At 45.1% G+C, this 23223-nt stretch overlaps 2 protein-coding genes across 7 annotated transcripts; one reads left to right on the plus strand and one right to left on the minus strand.

Moving 5' to 3' along the window:
* Window positions 1–4062: 4062 nt before the first annotated feature.
* On the minus strand, window positions 4063–12728 carry LOC124701469 (RNA-binding protein 39-like). 5 transcript variants are annotated; one of them, XM_047233535.1, is made up of 15 exons: window positions 12213–12255; window positions 10977–11045; window positions 10815–10878; window positions 9973–10045; window positions 9826–9882; window positions 9481–9536; window positions 8929–9142; window positions 8706–8792; window positions 8553–8627; window positions 8379–8462; window positions 7665–7729; window positions 5752–5971; window positions 5568–5656; window positions 4453–4567; window positions 4067–4360 (listed from the first exon to the last, which is right to left on the minus strand). In XM_047233535.1, the coding sequence occupies exons 1-15, from the start codon at window positions 12217–12219 to the stop codon at window positions 4316–4318; spliced, it is 1320 nt and encodes a 439-aa protein (XP_047089491.1). In that variant the 5' UTR covers window positions 12220–12255; the 3' UTR covers window positions 4067–4315. The 5 variants fall into 5 exon arrangements, with proteins under 5 accessions (XP_047089490.1, XP_047089491.1, XP_047089494.1 ...); XM_047233538.1 differs by lacking the exons at window positions 10815–10878; window positions 10977–11045; window positions 12213–12255 and adding exons at window positions 10120–10215; window positions 10328–10808 and having other exon boundaries at window positions 4071–4360; XM_047233534.1 differs by lacking the exons at window positions 10815–10878; window positions 10977–11045 and having other exon boundaries at window positions 4063–4360; window positions 12213–12718.
* A 3055-nt stretch (window positions 12729–15783) lies between these two features.
* On the plus strand, window positions 15784–17375 carry LOC124695703 (monooxygenase 2-like). Of its 2 annotated transcripts, none has more exons than XM_047228526.1 (4): window positions 15784–15931; window positions 16024–16233; window positions 16330–16733; window positions 16815–17375. In XM_047228526.1, the coding sequence occupies exons 1-4, from the start codon at window positions 15846–15848 to the stop codon at window positions 17360–17362; spliced, it is 1248 nt and encodes a 415-aa protein (XP_047084482.1). In that variant the 5' UTR covers window positions 15784–15845; the 3' UTR covers window positions 17363–17375. The 2 variants fall into 2 exon arrangements, with proteins under 2 accessions (XP_047084482.1, XP_047084480.1); XM_047228524.1 differs by having other exon boundaries at window positions 15788–15931; window positions 16327–16733.
* Window positions 17376–23223: the final 5848 nt, after the last annotated feature.

Consider the following 23223-nt stretch of genomic DNA (forward strand, 5'->3'; position numbering starts at 1 on the left):
AGGCAGAGACAATGGTGTGGTGGCAGAACTGAATGGGCAGAGGCTCGACACATTTGTTGAGGCTCAGCGCAGCGCGTCTGAAGTCAGAGTCATCAACCCTAAAAGTAATTTTGCTCGGACTAGGGCCATAGCCAAACTACGGTAAAAGAAGAGAACAGATAACCACTGAAAAAGGAAAGAAATCTGCAACCTCATGTCGCCAGTGAGACATACGGCGGTGGAGGATCGCGGGGCCTCGTTCCGGAGGTCCAAGAGGGACGGGTCGTCAGTCGTGATTTGGAGATTGAGATTCATCTCTATATTTGTTCTCGGCCGTTGGTCGTCGTCGCGAGTCGCGACTGCGTCCTACGGGCAGCGTGGAGGGGCTTAGAGATTTCCTTGGGAGGGGAGGTGGCGGCGTTAACGGCGGAATAGAACGAACAAGAGACTTACGGTGCAGGCATGAGCGACATGATTATTCTTCTTTCACACGCCAAGACGAGACGATCGACCAGATCGAATCACTCGTAGGTTTTGGACGTTACAATTACAAATACGCGTGTGTATGTCTAAGAGATTAGAGCATCTTCAGCCGCGTTCCCAAAGCTACCCCAAAAATATTTAGGGCGCGCCACAAAATTTCGTTCCCAGCCGCGCGTTCCGGCGTGATCCAATACGGTGTCCGATGCCTCGAGCTCGTTCCCGCTCCACAGGGAGCGCTTCGGACTTGCTGGATACAAAGAAATGCGAGGCGGCGAGTGGCGGCACCGACGCGTCAGCGACACGAAAGTCTAAAACTCCGTCGCCTACCTCTGATCAAGCGACGTTAATAGTGTCCAGCTTTCCCAGGCGACGCAGTGATGCGTCTCGTCGTGCATGGACGCGTGACCATCCGCGCCGGCGTTTATTGCGGCCAACGCCCCGCTGATGTTTCGTCTGCCGCCGATGTATAATAAGAGCGCATCTCCTTCCTTCCCCATTCCAATCTTGCCGCTCCAATCTCGCCGCACCTCCCAGCCGCTCCAATCTCACCGCAATGTCGTCCTCCCGCAAGAGCATCGCGGCGAATGGCTTCGGCTGTGGCGGCCTCATTGTGGCGGAGGCGTGAGCGATGTACCACGCGGGGTATCATGTCCCGCCAGACATCCGCCTGCCAAGCAGCGGCGGGTGGAGGATGGACGTCAACGTGGTCGGCGTCTCGCCGCCGCCGCAGGGCACGGAGCGCTGGAGGGACGCGATCAGGACCCGGCGGGCTCGCCTCACCACCGAGGAGGGAGCCGATCCGACCTGGGCGCCCACCGGTAACGATGATTGGTGGGCGGACTACTTCCAGGCGCAACACGACGCCGAGATGAACAGCATCGTCGGCCTCATCGGCCAGAGAAATACCTAGAACAAGGAGGGACACCTCCGCTTCTGGGGCGTTCCCAGGCGCACCCTGGAGCACGTCATCGACGGCATCCAGAATGGCTCCCAAGGCTGGAGATGTCGCCATCGCCGCCACCATCTCCTTCGCCCGCAGCACCCTGGCAGTTGAGGAGGATGTACTCGTCCTCCCTGAACTCTTCTTCTTCAGGGCCAACGCGATCGGCGCCTTCATCGCACCACGCCACGGCCTACACCGTGCCTAGGCGCGAGGTGAAGGACGAGCCGGTGTTCGCGACGCCGCCCGTCAATTCGAGGCGTGGCTGCAACAGCGTCAGCCGACAGCAGCACAGGCGCGCCGGCGGCGCCCTCCTCATCCCAAAGCCGGAGGTGAAGGAGGAGAAGGACAACAAGGAAGCCACGAAGGCGGCGCAGCTAGCGGAGTACGAACGCCAACGGCGCCTCATCGCCAACAGCCACGACCCGATGACTGTCCATGGTTGCATGCGGCGTTCGCAGCATCGTTGAACGACAAGGACGCCTGGAGGGGCGACCTCGACCTGGCGATAGCAATGTCCATTCGTGACACCGGGAAGCCACTCGTCGACCTCACCGACGACAGCGAGGCTGGACCAAGCAGCGCGGTGAAGGACGAGCCCGTCGACGAGCCCGACGAGCGCGGCAAGCAGGACGTCGTCGTGACGACATGTACAACTTCCATCAGTACTACGACACGTCTGTCCGCCGCAAGTACTATTCGGGTTTAGTTTAAATTTCATCAAATTTCATTCGAATCTATGTAATATATAGCAAATTTAAATGAATTCAACTGTTTTCAATTAAATTAAAAAAATCTCAAATTTTATTTGGGGATGCGGCTGGGGAGGGACATCCCCAAACCCGCATGAATAAAATGCATCCCCAAACATTAAATCCAACGCCGTTTGAAGGACACGGGCTGAAGATGCTCTTAGAGATAAAATCGGTAAACCTGCTATGACTTTGTCTGGTAATCCAAGTCTCTTTACAGGGACATCCCCAAATTTAAACACACCACCGCCGGCTGATTATCATATGACGGGAGGGAAGGAATTCGACCTCCTGCGTGCAGCCGTTATTATCATGTAAAAATGGGTGTTCGTTGGCTCGCTCGCACGGAATTTCTGCAGAGCACGAAAATTAAAGCAGTCCAAAAGTTAGTCGGAAAGACACGCTTGATTCGACGGTTTGCGTTTGTGTAGAATGTTAGATAGAAAAGCGACATAGGCATTATGCTCGTTTCTCTGGATATTTTGTGGAATTGCCGATGGGTTTTTTGTTCAATTTTAAGATCAGAATGGTTGGTGCATGTTTTGTTTTTCTCCAATTCTCCTTTTGAAGTTTTTTTTAAACTTCAAACAAGCTTTATTAGGTAGCAGTAAGAGTTACATTATCCAAAAAGATTGACCAATCATTCTTAGATGTTCTAAATCTTAGCTAGCAATAGGTTGGATGGTTAGGAGGGTAGTGGCACTTCCAACCCTTCTGGTTAAACAATTTGGTGTTTTATAAAGGTAGAATATTTTTTTAGTGAAGGCGACGTTCCGTCGGTATGGAGACGATTGTAGTGACTTCGTCAATCTCAAGACCCACCAGATTAGTTTTTTGGACTCAATCTCTCGAAGATGCTCATAGAGGTAGGGTATACGTGCTCATAGGAATAAATGTATATACGTATTTGTAAATATATGTATGTATTTGTAACTGTCTGCGTCGTTTACTGTGTTTTGCAACAAAAAAAAAAACATCCACCTGCCCACCTCTTCTTCGAACGCGCGATGGCTGCTGACGTCTGGACTTGGCACAGCGTCAGCATCCCTGTCGGGTGGTTCTTGATCTGGGACCTTCCGCTACCGCTGGATACTACTGCTCACGCTGTGGCACGCCAGCATCGCGACCGTCATGTGGGCAATCTGAAAGTCTCGCAACGATCTTGTCTTCAAAGCCAAGAGCTGCACGGCCCGTGCCGTTCAGCTTAGAGCCATCGATGATTTGGCGATCTGCAGGTGGAGGTTTGCGATCACGGACCGCCAGCTCCTAGACACGATCCGCTCCTTCATACAAAATACAGCGGTCGAACCAAGCGAAACATTCAATAACATTGTTCAGAAAATACAGCAGTCGGGCCAAGCGTGGCCTTCCACCTTCATCACTTCAATGGCCTATGCTTTAGAAGCAACTTGTGAAACGTGGACGCTGCTTTCATGCATAACACTGGAAAAAATTCCATCGGTGACATTGCTTGCAACTACGACAGCTCCATTCTGCTGGCCACGGCCCTGAATTTTCAAAGCTGCAGCATCGGTGACATTGCTGGCAACCACGCCAGCTACATTCTGCTGGCAACGACCCTGAAGATTCAAAGCTGCAGTGACACCGCCTGCCTGCTGGGCCTTCAGACCCTAAGAACTTTTACACAGCATGTGCCAATGCCATGGTTGTGGGACTAGTAATATAGAAGACAATGGTTACTTCAGAGTTCAGACCCAAACTTACATATCTATGAAGAGATCAACTTGTCCAAGACCCAGTTTTTGATGATTTTTTAACATCTTTAAGGTTAGAAGAGAGTGCAATAGTCTAGCTCATGAACTAGCTAAACTGGCCATGAATCGGGGCTGTATGACATGGTTGTAAAATAGTCTATGAAATAAATGAAGTACATCTCCCTCAAAAGAAAAAATACTGTCGCAAGGCAAGCAATAATAATGTACAACACAGACAGTACCAAATCCAGTTTATGAGATCAAAGCGCATCTTTTAACTGAATTGCAGATAATCACCCCAATAGTTCAATGCTACAATCTCGCTTGAATGCTTGATGGATCATATTACAACTGACTGACCAAGAGACAATTTTCTCCATACAACAATGCTCGCATTCTGCGGTATACAAGAGCAGGTACACGACGGCAAAGCAAGCAGCTATCTCCTACCCAGTTAGCTCCGGGAACTTCGCTTCATACTGCTCAGTAGACTGACATAACAAACACCAACAAACTTGTAAGTGATCAACCAAAATTGCAAACAAAGAAAAATATTAACATTAACTAAGGAGGAGCTTTATACCATATAGGTTGCACTGATCATCTTTCCCGCAAACCATCTCCCCTGGAGTGCTTTCTGTGCACCCATAGCAGCTGTTATGCTATCGAACCGCAGGTACACAAAGCCCGCAGTATTTCTGCAAAATAAAGGCAACACCTAGGGTTAGGCCATGATAATTGCAATTATTGCATAGATGACATGTTCTCGGCAAATACGATTTGAACTTGGCATTAGGCCACAAGTATGTGATATATATTACACATAAAGTTCCAGAACCAAAGTATAGATTTAAAGCAAGGGGCAGGGAGGCACAAGTGATGGCAATGGAACACCATTACCCGCAAACCCGTGGGGAATTCATCTATTAGCGAACGGATATGGGGAACTTTGATCCCTGCTATCTAAAATGGGGATGGGGATAAAAAGGTCTCCCCATCCCCGTTCCCTGCTGTGCCCCCTTATATATACGTATATATTGATGTAAATTGGTATATTTTATATGTAATATGTTGTAATATTTTGTTTAGTGTAATATGTTTCAATAGTATTTAACATATTGTACCAATTTGTTGTCATTTTACCACATAAGTATTACTCCCTCCGTCCCACACTCCCACTAATCTAGATACATCCAAATTTTGACAAATCTCAACCTTCGTGGGACAGAGGGAGTACAAAAGTTGCTTATTTTCGTGTGTCAAAAATGTAAAATCATGAAATTACGAGATTATGGGAAAAAAGTGTCCCCGGTTGTTAAATGGGGATGGGGATGAGAAGGCACTGCCCAGTGGAGAGCAGACCTGTTGCTATCCATGGGCACAACAAATAATAAAACAGAACAGTTCAAGCTTTAAAGCAGATTTTCTATGGTCCAGCACTTCAAGCTATGGGAATCTCATGGATTCTGGATTAGGCAAGTAGCTTTCATACTGTAGTATTAGCTACCAAACGAGCAACCAAGAAAAATAACGTGCAGGCAATGCTTGTGTCAAGATAATCCCGTACAGTTTTCAGTTCAATGAACTCTACAAGAAGATACAGATAGTTTACATAATGCAGCATGCCCAGTAGTGAACCAACAAAAAGATGGATTCTGAATGCATGGCTTGACATACACTAATATATGATTTACTTACTTGTCCACAAAAATGTGCCTTACTTGACCATACTTAGAACATTCTTCTCGAACATCATCTTTAATATCCAAATCAAAATCAGGATCCGTCTGCAAAGAAAAATTCATAAATTATCAAATGGTTTCCAGACTAATAAACAAGAAAACTGTTACTGCAGGAATTAAAAATAACAAGAATAAATAACCTCCACAGCTGGATCAAACATATTCTTGAGCAGTAGGCATTCACTCGGTGGAGCTGTGCCAATGGATTGGGTGATAACCGGAAGAGCTGCCCCTGGAATCAGACCGAGACCAGATATTGTTGTTTGCAGCAAAGGAGTGGCTGTAGGAGCACCAAGAACGGATGCAGGTGCTAATGCCACGGAATTGTTCACACCAGTAGCACCCATCCCAGAAGTCAAACTGCAGATTGACAAAAGGAGAAGACATTAAATGAGAGCATTATATAGGAATACCAAGAGACCGAAGCAATATGTGTTTATGATAAACAAACGATTCACGCATTATTTCTAACTGGAAGAAAAATTAAAAGTATCATGGCTCAGATTTCAGGCCAACCTAGCTTGTTGATATATACAACAGCCAGACACCACAAGAATATAAAAGTATTTTAACAAGGTTTTTTCCTCATGTGTCAAGAAATCATCCTTCATTATCTTGAAATTCGCAGTCAATGCAATTGACAGTTAGTTATAAAATTGCATTATTTTCCTCATGTCTCATAAAAAGCCTCTTAAAGTTCATAGTTAATGTAATTAATATTAAATGTTAAAACTGCAGTGAAATAAAACATTTCAACAAAACCAAGTACACCAAAGAACTGGAAGAGGTCCATGAAGAATGAATGACCTTCACAAGCTAGATATGCATGGTAACAGTGTTGTTGTAGTAGTGGATGAATCCTGACGATAATATAGTAGATGTCAATAACGAAAGATTTGGATACATATGGTCATTTTATACGAATCAACCATAAACTGAAGGCTATGCAATCCTTGATCTACAAATTAAGTAAATTAAGGAGAACAAGTATTAACATACATATGAGTGAGCATCTACAGTTGTCTGGGCAATTTCAAATGTCAGAAATTCATAACTATCTTAAGCAGTTATGACACAATTAAGGATGAGGGGCATCATGTCAATAACTCAAAATAAAACGAGCAAGTGTGTTGGAGCCCAGGCTACATGGAGCCTTTTTTCAGAATTTGAAAATCCTATTCTAATGTTTCAAAAAAAAAAATCTGAGTCTTTTTGTACCAACACACGAAGATGATACTACGAACATGCAATTTTTTGTTGAAAAATATTTAGTGGCTCTAAGTAGGCATTTGAAAATTCACTGTTTGTCTTCACATTTGACTTTTTGTGTAGGTCACTGGGTGTAGGTCACTGGTGACAACATTCTTTGAAAATCTATACATACATGTTATCCATCTATATACTTTTTTCAGAATTTGTTTAAGCCAAAAGGAAAGATAATGAATTTTTTGGAAACCAGGCTGCATGTAGCCCGAGCTTTGTTTTAGGCTTTTGGGAGTTGGCATCATTATATTTAACCTAATGCTCATAATGCAAATACTAAGCAATTATAATTTAACTTTAAAAGTCGCATACTACCTACATTCCACAAAGTAACGCATATAATTTATTTCAAAAGTCAAACGATGCAAACTTTGACCAAGATTTTAGAAAAAACTATCAACATGTACCATCTACCATGCCAAATTAATGTCATTAGATACATCATGACATACATTTTCATCTTATATCTATATAATATCACAGTTATTAATAGATTTTTTATAAGTTTGGTCAAACTTTACATCATTTGACTTCAGGAAAATTTTATACGACGCCTTATTTTATGGAATGGGGATATTGTTATTTTGGTGAAGACGTGCCTATCAAATCAAGAACAGCAAAACTTCAGAATTATCTTTAGTAACAGCTTTCTGCTAACGAAACAAGAACTGAGCGATAATAAAGCAATGGAAGACTAAAAGAAAAAAAAAACTGCTGTCACATCAAGAAAATATTCTGTATAGAACAATATTAAGACATAAAGAATATGTCCACTTCAACAAAAATATACCTGGTTGTAACGCCACTACGGTCCAGTTTCTGCATAAGAAGAGCTCTCGAGCTAGCATTCAGTGCCTACATAGATCAGTATATACAAGTCAAATGACAAAGAGAGATATTAAGCTATCTACATAACATTTGAAAACAGCCTCATTCAGTCCCCGCTGGTGTAACAGTGATCTTATAGCTGATTACTCAGAAAACAGATGATCATGGAAAGGTTTACTGGCATATTAAAAAGAAAGGACTGCATCGCTGATGCAATCCACGTACATTATTTATGGAAGACATTATAAATCTCAGAGCCCGCAGCAGTATGGTAGAATAAAACAAATTTACTACTAAGGAGTATGCAAATGTGGATAGAGTATTGACTGGATGGACACTAAACCTACACAATGGTAGTTGAATACCAAGATAACCTTTTCCCAATTTCCCAATTTCTGATGTAAAATACATCATTCATGGAAGACACTAGAAATCTCAGAACCCGCAGCAGTAAGGTAGAATAAAACAAATTTACTACTAAAGAGTATGCAAATGTGGATAGAGTATTGACTGGATGGACACTAAACCTACACAATGGGGTAGTTGAATACCAAGATAACCTTTTCCCAATTTCTGATGTAAAATTCGAGCATCATATCCCAAGTAACCCAACGTAAATCATATATGTACAAAAAAAATCCTAGTAACAAAAAATTCTCGCAGAGATGACACCCACCAAGCCTCCACCTTCATCATCGTCCAAATCTCCCGTTGTTGCCCCACTGGCTTGCATTCCCCCTTGGTCCGTCACAGCTGAAACCTGGTCACAATATGTGATGTCAGGTGGTGTAATGCTACTAAACGAGTTAAGCTAAAAACAGGTGCAAGTAACACATAAAAAAATGCTTACCTTGATTACTCTTCCAGCAATATCGAGTTGACCATTTAAACTCTGAGCAGATTTGGCATCTTCAAGACGTGCGAACTAAGTGATGGGGGAGAACAAAGTTAGAAGCTGATAATTACACAAACAGAAACATGGACTGCACCACAAGATACATGCCTGAACAAAACCAAAACCTTTGCACAGTCCAGTAAGTGGATCCACAGGCAGCTGGACAAGCTCAACCAGTCCAAATGGTTCGAAAACCTGGAAAAGAAACCCATTAAATCCCTATAACATGCACACCTCATAACGAGGATACATATGCAACAGTAATAATTATGGCCTTTTAAAGAGAAATTAACAATGCCCATTAATCTACATTATGTGCTTGACTATTTACCTGTCTCAATTGTTCTTCTGTAATATTGGAATGAAGATTTCCAACATATAACTTTCTTGCTCCACCTGAAGCTGCTACACTTGAACTAGCATTTGACTGAACTAAATTCTTTTCAGCCTCTGATGGCTTAACCATCACCTGTTGACCAAGAAGCGGCTGACCAGAGAGAGCAATGGCCATTGGAACAGACATAACATCATAGAATTCAATGTACCTGGCAATGCAATAGCATCACAAAAAACAGAATATCAGCTGTCAAGAAGTTCTTCTCTATTTCTAGGGACAAATATTGTGCAATTAAAAAAAAAATCATCTAACAAATTTACTTTATTTTCTCAGACAGAATTTAATTGCACCCTACTTCTACCAGTCATTTGAAATGCACAAAATAGTATCCAACGGTGTGGAGCAAATGTATTTAATGTTCAACATTGCTAACTATCAAAATATGATTGTCTATTCAATTCATCATCTAACAAAAAGAATACCAAGAGTGCAATAATGACATAACCATGCAAGACATCCCGGACCTACAAAAAATTATGTACTCACCCAACTCCTTTTGAACGTCGTGAGTTTCGGTCCATGATGAGGCGGACATCCCGGACCTACAAAAAATTACACAACAAAGATTGGTTAATGCACAAAAAGCAATAAATGAACAGCAATAGAAAATATGTTATCACTACATAGAGGAAGTGGAAAATAAGGCATAAAGATACATCTGTTAAGTTTGGGTTATACTAATTAGAAAATTAGTTTTTCTTCAATAGAACCAAATTAATATCTGTTTAATTTAAGAAAAATATCCAGCAAACTAAAAGTGTATGTAGTGCACATATCAAAGATATTTCATTGTTTACTAGAACAAAAAGGGTGTAAGTGCAGTGGGTCTACCTTCCCTGCCCTTGAAAAGAACTCATACACATCTCTTTCATCGGCCTTCAAAGATAGCTGCCATCATGCTTATAGTCATTAGCTACAATTATAAAGTTCCAAACATTTCATAACCACAAAGTGGAACTTTTTTCTGTGAATACAAACCTGGAAAGCAAATACAGTCCTTTGATCTCTTTCTGGATCTGCTTCAGGTTCGGCACCATCTTCTTTTCTACGTCTGCAAAGAGAAACATATTCATAAGCTTGTATGTACAGAACAGGGGAAACAGAAAATAAGAAATCAGAACGTACATTATATTGTAGGTTCAAAGATTTGCAATTGTACAATGAGAATATCCCCTCTACTTCTCAATAAAAGTCCAGTCATGCTATCTGCAGGTCAAGAGGCTACAAGACCGTGGGTATATGTGAGAGGTGTCGCCACTTGGATATAGGAGTTGGCATTTTTCAACCATTGTAAACAAAATGTTCTAATTAGTCATTATGAATACTTACTCACCATCAAGGGTAGGAGGTATAATTGCAGGAACGACACCACTGTAATGAGACACAGACATAAGACTACCATTCCTGAAAGGCACAATCTTATGGTGGGTGCCCAAGGATGGGAATAAACATCCTCCTTTAGAGGAATGGGACTCGACATGGTCTGGTGTTTCTTTCCAGTGGATGAGTTTAATGAGTTAAGGTTTCGACCTTAAAATATTAAGGAGGTGTACTTATTGACAAGATGGTAAATGGATGAGAGATTGCGTCCACCAGTAGCTTGCATTCCAGGTTTTTCTCACAAACCACAAATTACTCTACAAACAGGCAATCCAAGGAAATTTTTGGCAAGATATGTGGCCACACAAGTTAATACTATGCCAGAACAAGTTAATACTATGGCAGAACAAGGAGGGAAACAGAGAAAGAAGCTTTAGGTAGATAGAGAGCCTAAACAGCTGCTTCCCGCGCTAGAATGGAGTATTTCTAGGATGGCCTACCCAGCAAATCGACATTCCATCGAGTCGCAAGACCTTAAAATAAACAAAAGCAAAGGGGCAGTCCCTGCATTATAAGACAGGCATCATTTAGGCAACTTGACTTCAAATCTCCTGCAAGGGGAGAGAAAAATTTTAATAGCTTATTTGTGCAGGGGGACAAACATTGAGTCCTCTTTACAATAAGGTGCAATGCTTCATTGAAAATCCCAATACACCCCTCCAGCAGGATTTCTGCAACAGGAGAAATATAGTTCAGCTCCATGTTCTGGATGCAGGAAATCTGTAATTACAGATGGCATCATTGCTCTCAGAGACACGGATGATCATACCCTATTATGCGATGCTAACTAACGTCACATAGTAAAGGAACCCATAACAGATCACTTGAAATCCAAGGTCAGGCTCAATACGAAGACCAACAGAAGAAAGGCACTAGCATATCGAATCTGCAGGTCCATACTAATTGTATTTACTTTTAAGAACCCTAGATCTATGACTAGCAAAATTTTGAGTAGCGGAATAAGTCATTGGCTGTTGTCTAGCTATAGAAACTTGTTCAAACCTCAACGTTTTCGTTATCTCACAAACAGGGAGGGTACAAAAGGGGGCACACCGGCGACCACATATGGCTGCAGCTGCCAGAGGGAGCAGCAGACCACATATAGCAAGTACAAGGGGATGGGGGAGGTAGAATCAAGAGATAGCCTCACGCTAGGCTGGAGGCGTATGGACAATCCACAATCGCAAACGCTCAGCCACCCAGGCACATTACGATTGTGATAAAATGCAATGGTCTAGGGCTCCTTTGATTCATAGGACAGGAAAATCATATGAATAGGAAAAGCATAGGATTGAGATGTCATGGCTAGTTGAATCCTATAGGAAGATGAGTTGTGTTCGATTGTGCCAAAGGAAATTTTCCATGAGGTATGACCTAATGTTTTATTCCTATAGGATTCGCACTACAAGATTACTATAGGATTAGTTCCTACAGGATATGTTCCTATGAATCAAACAACTAGTGTAGGAAAAACTCCCATAGGATCTAAATCCTACAGAATTCCTATACGAATCAAAGAAGCAAAAGAATTGGACAATGACGGTGCAACATAATTGTCATTGGGGCAACTTTGACTATCTGTAACCATAACGAGGTTCACAGCTCTGAAAGAGGCGACTGACAGTGGATTTCATAATAGAAAACATCACTAAGTTTTTACGATAAAATGCAATGGCCTAAAAGAAGTATAAAAATTAGGCAATGGCTGCTAAAAAGAACATGAGGTTCATAGCTTTTAAAAAGTGGATTGACGATTGAAATTCATAATACTAACAATTATCACTCTGTTCATATGACAGCTACTTGGATAAAGTTGAGAGTCATGAATGAATCGGCACCTGACATCGCGGTCACGGTAGTCGCGCTCGCGGTGGCGCTCGCGGTCGTCGTCTTCCCGGCGGCGCTCCGACCTGCTGCGGCTCCTCCGCTCCCTCTCCCTCTCCTTCTCCTTCTCCCGCTCGCAGTCACGGTCGCGGCTCCTCCTCTCCTTCTCCTTTTCCCTCTCCTTCTCGTCACGGTCCCGGCGCTCCCGGCTGCTGCGGTGGCGCTCGCGGCTCTCGCGGTCCCGGTCCCTATCGCGGTCCCGGTGCTCGGAGCGGGAGCGTTTGGACCTGCGCTCGCCGTCGTCGCGCTCCTCGTCGCCGGCGCTGCTCCGGCGGCGGGAGCTGCGCTCCTTGCCCTCGGATCTCGGGGCGGCGGCGCCGTTGGAGGGGGCCGCGGCGGCCTCGACCGTCTTCTCCAGGTACTCGTACTCGTCGAAATCCATGGGGCGATTCGTGGCTGGGAGCTGGAAACCCTAGATTTAGGAGAGAGAAAAGGAGGCGCCGCGGCTAAACCCCCGTCGCTCCGCTTTTCTATCGAGACGAGAGAAGAAGCAAAATTCCTAGTGCTGACAGGTGCACCTATGTTTGGGCCTTCTACTTGTTGGGCCTTGCCGACAGAGGAAGTAAGGAAATCTTCTTGGGCCAGTCAATCTTAATGGCTGGGCTGGATTATGTAGCTCTCGGGATCACCCGAGCCCAGAATATTAAAACAAGAAAATGATATTTTACAAGTTTCACAAAATTCCAAAAACAATCCATGGGCACATACTCCCTCACTTCACAATTACCAAGTTTTAGTCAAAGTCAAACTTTACAAATCTTGACTATGAATATATAAAAAAATATTAATATCTACAATATAAAATTAGTACCATTTGAATCACTTGGAATGTATTTTTATATTATGTAAATATGCAAATTATAGATGTTGATATGTTTTGCTATATCTTTGGTCAAACTTTAGAAACTTTGAACTTGACTAAAGCCAAAACGCAGAGTAAATAAAAACGGAGGGAGTATACATGTCTCTACATTTCTGTAAAATTTCGTTAAATAATATGCTATATTTTTGGATACGCAAAAAGAACAAAACTGCAAGTCTATCGCTCCCCTATTTGTTGTATATTGTGTAGATCACGTATGGAAACATTCGCCATTGAGAATTAGTACCTGCATACTAGACATCTATATTGAAGTGACAGGTTTATCCTACCTCCCACTAATTTAAGTTTAACCGAATTTATTATACGGAGTGGAAAAAATTCAACACCAATTTAGTTCTGTGGTTACTAGACTAAGCATGATCTAGAAACCTAAAATTTGTGGCCTCTTTGGTTCAAAGAAATTTCATAAGAATCTCGCAAGATTCAACTCTTTAGGATTATTTACTACATAAATTGTTTGGTTCTTATGACTACAAATCATAGAAATTATTCTATGGTCTACTTTGGATAAAACTCCAAAGAATTGCATCGAGATCAGCCTCATGAGACTGCCTATTTTTTTAATGACATGATGGCACATATATAATCATTCATAAGAACTCGTGAATTTTCTTGAGGTGCAACTAATCCACGCCCATTGCAATTTCATTTTTTTTTCAACATTACAAACCAAATGTCCTCTTTGGTTCACGGGATTCTAAATACGTAGATATTGAGAGAGAAATGGAATACATGTGAATCTTTGTTAAAACTGAGAATTGGAAGCACATATTAATGTAAACTTGCTTGTTCGGATCGCAAGAATAGAGAAGCCCAAGAATCCCAATAAAACAAAGTCAAACCACACAAATTGGTATGCTTAGGTTGTTATCATGCCATCAAAGTCATTGATCTCGTACTTCGTTCATAGGGTTTGTAAAGTAAAATCAAAATATATTTTAAAATTCATGTGTTCTCCTTTAAATCTGGTATTAAGGAAAAATTACCATCTTCTTTTCTTTTCCTCATTTGGCGAATCAAGCGGAAAAATAGTAGTACCACCCAAGGAAAACTTCTATTTTTCATGTTTTTCATCTGATTTGTCATGAACGAAAGAGAGTCTTGGATCACGAAGCAGCCAAGACAATTAACCAGCGTCTGCGGTGAGAGCATCTCCACTCGTTGGCGCTCTCCACGCCCAAATCCGGCGAAATTTTCGTCCGGATTGGAGGAAGATTTGGCCTGGGGAGCGCCGAAGTTCCAGTTGTCCCCCCGGCAGGAAACCCCCAACCTCGACCATTTGACATATTTCAAACAAATTTAACATAAAATTTAACAAGTTCGGCGAGCAAGAGTACGAAAATTGCTGAAACAAATTCGGCGATAATCAGTACAATGTTTAACAAGTGCTGAAACAAATGAAGCACACAATTTCACAATTTTTCAAACAAATTATGACAGACTAGTTGGCGTCGGCGTTGGCGTTGCCTCGGAGTGTCCATATGTGCTCCACCGAGAGCTCCATACGTCAGCATCCTCATAACCACTGTGCACTTCTGGAGTGACGAAAATCCAACCAAACCAGTGCAATCCGCCTTGCATCTGAAGTAGGGGTCAAAGTCTCGGATGGCATACACAATTTGCAGAAATAGATTTCTGCTCATCCTGAAACGACGCCGGAAAACACTCTCACCGTGCAATGGATTGTCGGCGAAGTAGTCGGCGTACAACATGCGTAGCCCTCCATTCGTTGTCTCGGCTTGCACTTCCGGCGACCTGGTGCCGACCCACCACGTCGACCAGTTGCCAGTCCGGCGTACATGCTTGACAAGCAACCGAGGATCATCATGTGCTCCTCGTCTTGGGTGGCGGCTGCCATCTCTGAACATCTGCTCCTCCTCTTCGTCTGAGTCCATGGCCGGCGAGGCAAATGGACGAACACCTGATGGGCGTGGTCGAGGCAACCCGAGCCGCGAGCGACGAGGAGTAGGCCAAAGTCGGAAAACAGGCCGGCGGAGGCGCAGCCAGATAGGCCGTCGTCGAAAGACGGCGGAATATAGGCAGAGTGGGGAAGGAGGGACGGCGGAATCCGGGCAACAAACCGGCGGGGTGGTGCCGGCGGCGAGAGAGATACGAGGGGTGGGGAGATTTTGAGCGAGGTGTCGGTGGGGTTCGTGTGTCGAGTCGCCGACAGATCGGGCCCTTCCCCGCTTTTCACTCGTCCGGAGTCCCCGATAGGTCCCCGGGGGGCCGGGGATGGCGTGGGCTCGCCGGATGGATGAAGGGCCAAATCCGGACGAAAATGAGGAACCGGGGGCGCGACTGAACCGAATTTCACCGTCTGGATGAGAAAAACGTCGCTCGGGGCCTCGTCGGGGAGACGAGTGGAGATGCTGTGACGTAGGCGTAGCGCTAGAGGGATAGACTGGAGCTGAGGTGTAGAGTTTTCCGGCCGACCGAACGTGACGTGAATGTTTGTCTGCTACTTGCGAGGTGTCTTTTTCCGGCTATGCGATTTCTCTTGGGCAGCAGTGACTCCAAAGAGTGAGTGATCAGTGAGCGAGACCAGCATATAATCAGCAATGACGTCAATCGTCGAGCTCCATTCACTCGTCTAGCTGTATATATCCGGTCACGGGGAGCTCCAGCTCGATTCGTGCGTTAAACAGTCGATCAGGCGGTCTTTCCCTATCGTCATAACCAAAACCAGGCAGCAGCGGCGAGCATGCAGCAGCAGGGGGAGTCCGGCGAGGACATCGTGATCGTGGGCGCCGGACTCGCCGGCCTCGCCGTGGCGCTCGGGCTGCACAGGTATGTGTGCCCGCAGGCTGCAGCTGCAGTTTCTTGTCTTGGACTGCCGGTTGATGGCTTTCAGATTCACATTGCGTGGTGAGTGGTGACAGGAAAGGGGTGGGGAGCGTGGTGCTGGAGTCGTCGCCGGCGCTCCGGGCGTCGGGGTTCGCCTTCGCGACGTGGCCTAACGCCTTCCGCGCGCTCGACGCCCTCGGCGTCGGGGACAAGATCAGGAACCTCCATGTGCAGGCTCAGGCGCTGCGTGTCGCGTCCTCGTCCACGGGAACAGTGGCACGAGAACTGGATTTCTCGGGAAAGCAGTGAGTGAGATGATCGATCGGGACTTGTTTAGCTCAGCTATTCGTTTCTTGATTCCCGAACAGAATTAACCACCTACTCGTACGCTTGGTCAGAGGAGGAGGAGCACCCTTTGAATTCCGCTGCGTGAGGCGAGACGTGCTGCTCCAGGTTCTGGCGGCGGAGCTGCCGAAGGGCACCATCCGCTACTCCTCCAAGATCGTCTCCATCGACGAACAACACGACGACTCCAAGATCATACATCTTGCCGACGGCTCAACTCTCAGAGCGAAGGTGCTGATTGGATGCGACGGGATCAACTCCGTGGTGTCCAAATGGCTGGGGCTCGCCAAGCCGTCCTACTCCGGGCGCTCGGCCACACGGGGCCTCGCTTGTTACCCCGACGGCCACACCTTCCAGCCCAAGTTCCTGCAGTTCTATGGCCATGGCTTCCGTTTCGGTTATGTGCCCTGCAACGCCAACGACGTCTACTGGTTCTACACATGGTCTCCTTCCCCTGACGGTGGGTTTCCACGGCGATTGCACATGTCCGATACTCGATCTGGTGTTAACTTATGATAATGTCGATCGCAATGGCGTGCAGATGATGGTGTCGATGAGAGCGGCGCGAAGATGAAGCTGTACGTGCTCGCGAAGCTGAGGAGCTCCAAGGTGCCAGCGGAGGCACTGGAATTGATCCAGAGCAGCGAGGTGAGCGACGACGCCCCCGCCGCGCCGCTGCGGTTCCGGTCCCCCTTCTCCCTCCTGTTCGCCAAGATCAGCAAGGGGAACGTGTGCGTGGCCGGCGACGCGCTGCACCCGATGACGCCGGACCTGGGGCAGGGCGGCTGCGCGGCGCTGGAGGACGGCGTCGTCCTGGCGAGATGCCTCGGCGAGGCAATCCTCGGCGGTGGCGGTGATAGCGCAGGAGGTGTCGCAGAGAAGAAGAGGATCCAGTCGGGTCTGCAGAAGTACGCCGGGGTACGGCGGTGGAGGAGCATCGACCTCGTCGGAACCGCCTATGTGGTCGGATTCTTGCAGCAAAGTAGCAACACGATCGTGAGCTTTCTACGCGAGAAATTCTTGGCTGGAATGCTCGCGAGAAGGCTTATGAAAATGTCGAACTACGATTGTGGAACATTATGGAGGTAGCTAAACATTTGTCTTTTGTTGGTACATTGCAGAAAGTTCTTCTAAAAACATTGGAGAATTGTGATAGTGTGTACGTATGGGGGAAGTTTAGGTTTGCTATTCATCACATCATAGACTCATAGTATGTGCGTGTCACACACGTCCAAAGGTCCAAAGAAAAAATAAATGTTGAAATAATGGGTCTTTTTCATGGTTATATCTCAAAGCTCACATATTGAGCCTCTGTTGTTGACAGCTTACTAGGGAACGATAAGAGGTCGGAGCTATAAAGTTTAGTTCCACATTAAAATTAGGAGAAGTTATGTTGTTCTACCAGACTACCACTTGTAGATGAGTAAGAAGAGTAGTGATACGTGCGCGCAGCGCGCTTCCTCCTCCCCACTCGTCTCGACAAGATGCATGTTGATGCATGTAAAATACAAGCATGAACTTTGTAGTTTGTTGACATATATTCCCTCATATTCGCTAAAAACCAATTCAGTTTTATGCCCTGGATGTCAACTACAAAGGCAATTTTCTTACTTCGTCAACTTATGGAGAGATATAGGGAGCAAAAGAGGGACCTACATGTGGTCTTCATCGACTTGGAGAAGGCGTATGACAAGATACCAAGGACATTCATGTGGTGGGCGCTGCAGAAACACAAAGTCCCCACAAAGTACATTACCCTCATCAAAGATATGTACGATCGTGTTGTGATAAGTGTTCGCGTAGGTGATAGTGAGACCGATACCTTCCCAATCACGGTAGGTCTACATCATGGGTCAACCTTAAGCCCATACATGTTTTCCTTGGCGATGGATGAGGTGACCAAGGATATACAAGGAGATATTCATTGGTGTATGCTCTTTGTTGATGATGTGGTGTTAGTAGATGACACTAGGGCCCGGCGTGAATAGGAAGTTAGAGCTATGGAGGCAGATGTTGGAGTCGAAGGGGTTTATACTTAGTAAGACCAAGACTGAATACATGCGATGCAACTTTAGTGGTGTTGCTGGCGAAGACGGAGATATCAGATTAGAAGGACAGATAGTACCTAAGAGGGACACCTTCCGATATTTGGGATCAATGTTGCAAAGCAATGGTGATATCAACGAAGATGTTTTCCTCACTATCAAGGCATGGTGGATGAAGTGGCGGCAAGCATCTGGTATCCTATGTGACAAGAAGGTCCCACAAAAGCTAAAAGGTAAGTTCTATATATAGGACGATAGTCAAACCGGCGATGCTATATGGAGCAAAATATTGGCCAACAAAAAGACAAACACATACAACAAATGAGTGTTGCGGAGATGCACATAATACGATGGATGTGCGGCCATACAAGAAAGAGGCGGATTATGAACAAGGTAATTCATGATAGGCTAGGAGCGGCATCGATAGACGCGAAGCTTGTCCAACACCGACTAAGGTGGTTTGGGCATATCCAGCGGAGGTCTCCATAAGCTCCAGTTAACAGTGGAATACTAAGGAGTATGGAGGAGTCTAGAACGGGTAGAGGATGACCAAAGTTAACTTGGACAGAGGCGGTAGAAATAGACTTGAGAGATTGGAATGTATCTTAAGTCTTGGCTCTTGATAGGACTGCATGAAGATCAGTACCGGAATCTTAGTTTACTCTATTTTTTCAACTCGTTCTTGTTTTTGGCTTACCTCAACTTGCTTAGAAAAAAAGCTTTGATGTTGTTCTTGATGTTGTTGTATCGGTAGAATGTTTCATTTAAAACTCTCCAACCATGAATGCATTATTGCTAATGTCACTGTGTCAGTGTTAGCACTTGAAACTTTCAGCCGGGTCTATCCTCCTCAAAATAATTAGAAAACCCATATTTACCAGAAAGTTTGGGTGGCACAAGTTAAATAAGAGGCAAGGTTGTAACAAAAGTACGACATGTTAATTAATAATAACATGAACTTACAACTACATCAAATATGTATAAATCTTCTTTGATTCAACCAGGGCGGTACATGACATCATGATTACCATAACTGAACTGCAAATGGTGTATGTTTTCAATATCACAATAATTTATAAAAAGTAAAAGGACACTGAATATACCCCATTAGCTGCATTGTATGCTAGATGAAAGGACATGGTCTGAACTTGTACCAGGGAGTAGTGATGCAGAGTGGCTTCAAGACTGTTGCAACCCGCAATGTCGCAGACCACCGGCCCTTACTCTCGGGCCATAGGAGGGTCGAGCAGAAGCTTTGGCGACGTAGTGGTGACAGAGAACATGAGAGGAACACCACATCACTAAAGTTCACCCCAAGGACCTAACCAAATAGCAGATATTGAACAAAGCATATAACCGTCGCATATCGTCCAACTCCAACAAGTGATAAAAAGAAGAAAAAACTTGAAATGAAAAAAGGTACAGAGAGATCAATTGAAAGATGGGATTTCCCCTCTTTATTACAAATCATCTCGTCACACAGCTGAGTGAAATCATCTTTGACGTCGAGCTCGAGAAAGAGAGGATCATTTCCATGGCGTCGGAGTATAGAGACGTGGCCGCCATTTCCTTGGCGGTTGTTTCCTCGCTGCAGATTGCGGTCGGTGCGGCGGAAATGGTGAGGGCTGAGGCAGTGGTTATCGACATAGACGGAGCGCCATCAACAGGCGGCCATCGACATCGACGCAAGGGGAGCGGACCATGGTGTGTCTTGTTGCTACTCTACCAGACTGGAGTTATAGGATTGGCGCTCTCCCCTCCATCTCGATTCTGTTTCACCCTGTTGACCTCTACCACTGATACTGGCAGAATGACCACCACCACTCGCACTCTAGGGTTTCCAAAAATATATAGTCAAACAAAGTGAAGGATACCTCTCCATAACTCGCTGTTGGTTACCATCGCACATCAACTGCCATTAATTGCTTCTAGGAACCGATTCGGCACCAATCACCGTGACGCTCGAACCTCCCTGCCGCATCAGCTACCAAGGCCCGTAACATCGTGGAAGGAACAACCATGGAAGGGAGACGGGGTGCCTTTTTTGTTGATGGGCTCGGCCGATAATCTTAGTGGACCGCATGCTCGCGGAGTGGCGGCCCCAAAAAATGGTGCGGACCAAAACAAATGAGTTGGAATGGAAAGAGGATACCACGACGCGACTTGATAATCTGGGATGTTAACGGGTACGATCGAAGGGTTTAGGACGCAAAATCGTTGTGATAACTTCTTGGTGATTTTTTTTTGTGAAGGGATATCTTCTAGGTGGTTGAGTTATCCCGATACTTAATATAAATTTAGATTGTGCCAATGGTTCAATTTACAATCTAGAAATTATACAATATGCTTACATAATCATACACTTGAAACCACTATTAAGATATTTGTTAGTTATGCTTTAGAAACGTTGCCAATAAATGATACTATTTACATTATGCAATTGTCAAAAATATATTCATGGAGAAGCTACTGATACGAAATACTTTGAAATTTAGAACTATGCAAATGTATTTTTCAATCTATATTACAATGATGTAGCTTTCAAAATTATATCACTCTAAAGTTAGGGCATGTTTGATTCGCATGATTCTTAGAAAATATGAATAGAAAAACTACATGATTAGAATGCCATGTCTAGTTGAATCCAATGCCATTTAGAACCTACATGATATTTCTTTGAGTAGTGTCTGACTCGAAAAAAAGCAAAGGAATTGTAACATAAGGTTTGAGTGGACTTTTTTTTCCTCCAAAATATAGTGCAGTTCAATTCTATAGGGAAATTCTCGTGCATTCGAAAGGATTCCAGTCCTATGAATCCAATAGTGCACGTAGGAATAAATTTCAAAGGGTGAAAATCCTATAAAATTCTTATGACATTCCTTTGAATCGAATGTGCCCTTAAGTTGCATAGAACTAAAAAAGTTCAGTATAAATTGTAACTCACACCACCCTTCAGGAAGTTCTTTCTCTGGGAATTCTGGAATGGTAGATGTTGTTCATTCTTCCACTCAGGGCCAATATTTCCATTCCTAGTCAATACAATAACATGGCAAGATGGACCCTCGCCCATTCCATCCTTTCATGGTAGATATTTGGATATGGCCTGTAGGTTTCGTCCTCGTCAAACTCGTGAAACTCGTCTCCGAAAATAATTAATCCCTAACATTCAATCTTCAACTAAATGTACTTAGGAAAGAAAAACTATATGTTTAACTTAGGATTATGTGTTAGGCATGATTATGCGAAGCCACTGCTATCAAGAAGTGCTCTTAATCGGTTTCATGAGAGATTTGGACTTGAGTACAATCCATTAGAGTAATAGTTAGTGGTATGTAAAAAAAATATGTAAGATTAGTAATTCATGCAACTTAGCGAGTCATATGTCGTGGACGGTTTATGATCAGTGATGTTTGTTGGGCCTCCTAAGGTTTTGGTTTCCCATAGAAAAAAAATCCAAGGAGGGGATCTCTGGTTACCGAAAAAATTGAAAACCAAAAAAGTTTAATTCAAATTTCTCAGCATGACTATTGTACGGAAGATTTTGTTAAAACTGTGCAGCAGAGATCCTTTACCGGGCCGATGTGTAACCGGGACTTTGGAGCCTGCCAAACTAATTCGAAACAGGGACCGCCATACCCACGTCAAGAAATCATCAGCAGTGACATCACTTGTCAAGTGGAAGCTGCTTTCTCCTATCTATCATATCTGGTTCCAGGCCATGCTCTGTTCCCCTCGCCTAGATTTTTTTTTGAACAAGGGTAGGGTCCAGAGACCCTAGAAGCTGCTAGTATTAAACAGGTTGTAGGTACAATTTGCGGAAAAACCCCTACGGGTCGGGGGTTTTCCGGATAAGGATCAAACTATTACATAGAAGACCTCGCGAAAGATTTGAAAACGCGATCAGGTCCTCGACGCATAGCACCGCAGAAGGGATTCGCCGTCGAGTTGCTCCGCCGAACGAGCACCGGCGCCGGGGACGAACCAATCGTTCCCGCGTCGTGGCGGAGGCGGTAGCTCTTCCTAGTGGACTGCTTGGTCCGTGGGAAGTCAGATCTCCAGGAGAAGGGCCGCCAATCGGCCATAAGAAGTAGGGGCAGGGCGGTGACGCCGGCATACGTCCCCCGTTGGTGAGCTTCCCTGACATAACACCGCACCAGCAACAGCGTCAACGAAGAGGATGCAGCTCCATAGCACCACTCAGGCACGCACTTGTTTCACCGCTTCAAGCTTGTGGTAGCAGCAGCATCCTTGCTGTCCTCACCCTCGCCTCCATGGCCGGCCGAGAGGAGCAGCGTCGATGTGGTACCTCCACCGCAGAAGCAGCAGAGATACACCCTCCAAGAAGCAGAGAGGATGATGACGACATAGCTGAGCTCCTCCTCGCCTCCACGGCCGGCCAGGAGCTTGTTGACGTCGATGTTCCTCGGCAGGCGCACCTTTTCCCCTCGCCTCCGAGGCCAGCCAAGAAAAGGTGCCGCCCGCCGCATCCGCGCTGCAGCAGGAAGAAGACCGCCGTACCTTTATTGAAGGAAGCGCCGTTCTCCTGCTCCCCTTTCCCCTCCGACCACCGGAGAAGGAGAAGAAACCAGAAGAACCCTAAGGATGGTGAGATCCAGGCGGCCAGATCTCGCCAATCACTTCCACTACCGGGCAAACAACCCACTACCGGCGAACTGCCGCTACCCCTAAGAAACCTAGCTACTCCGGCGCCATCTCCCCTCCATCTCCGGCCGGCTACTCCGGCGGAGCGGAGAAGGGAGAGGCCCGGCAAGAGAGAAGAAAGGTTCAGGTACTGTTCACTCTTGAGAGGGGGAGGGGGGAGAATGAGAGCACCCCCTCGCCTAGATAGCATAGCACGTGGAGCACTCCTCTCTTTGGACACACTGACACGACACAGTAGGCAGC

The sequence above is a fragment of the Lolium rigidum genome, chromosome 3, assembly GCF_022539505.1.
Source record: "Lolium rigidum isolate FL_2022 chromosome 3, APGP_CSIRO_Lrig_0.1, whole genome shotgun sequence".
In the NCBI taxonomy this organism is placed as follows: domain Eukaryota; kingdom Viridiplantae; phylum Streptophyta; class Magnoliopsida; order Poales; family Poaceae; genus Lolium; species Lolium rigidum.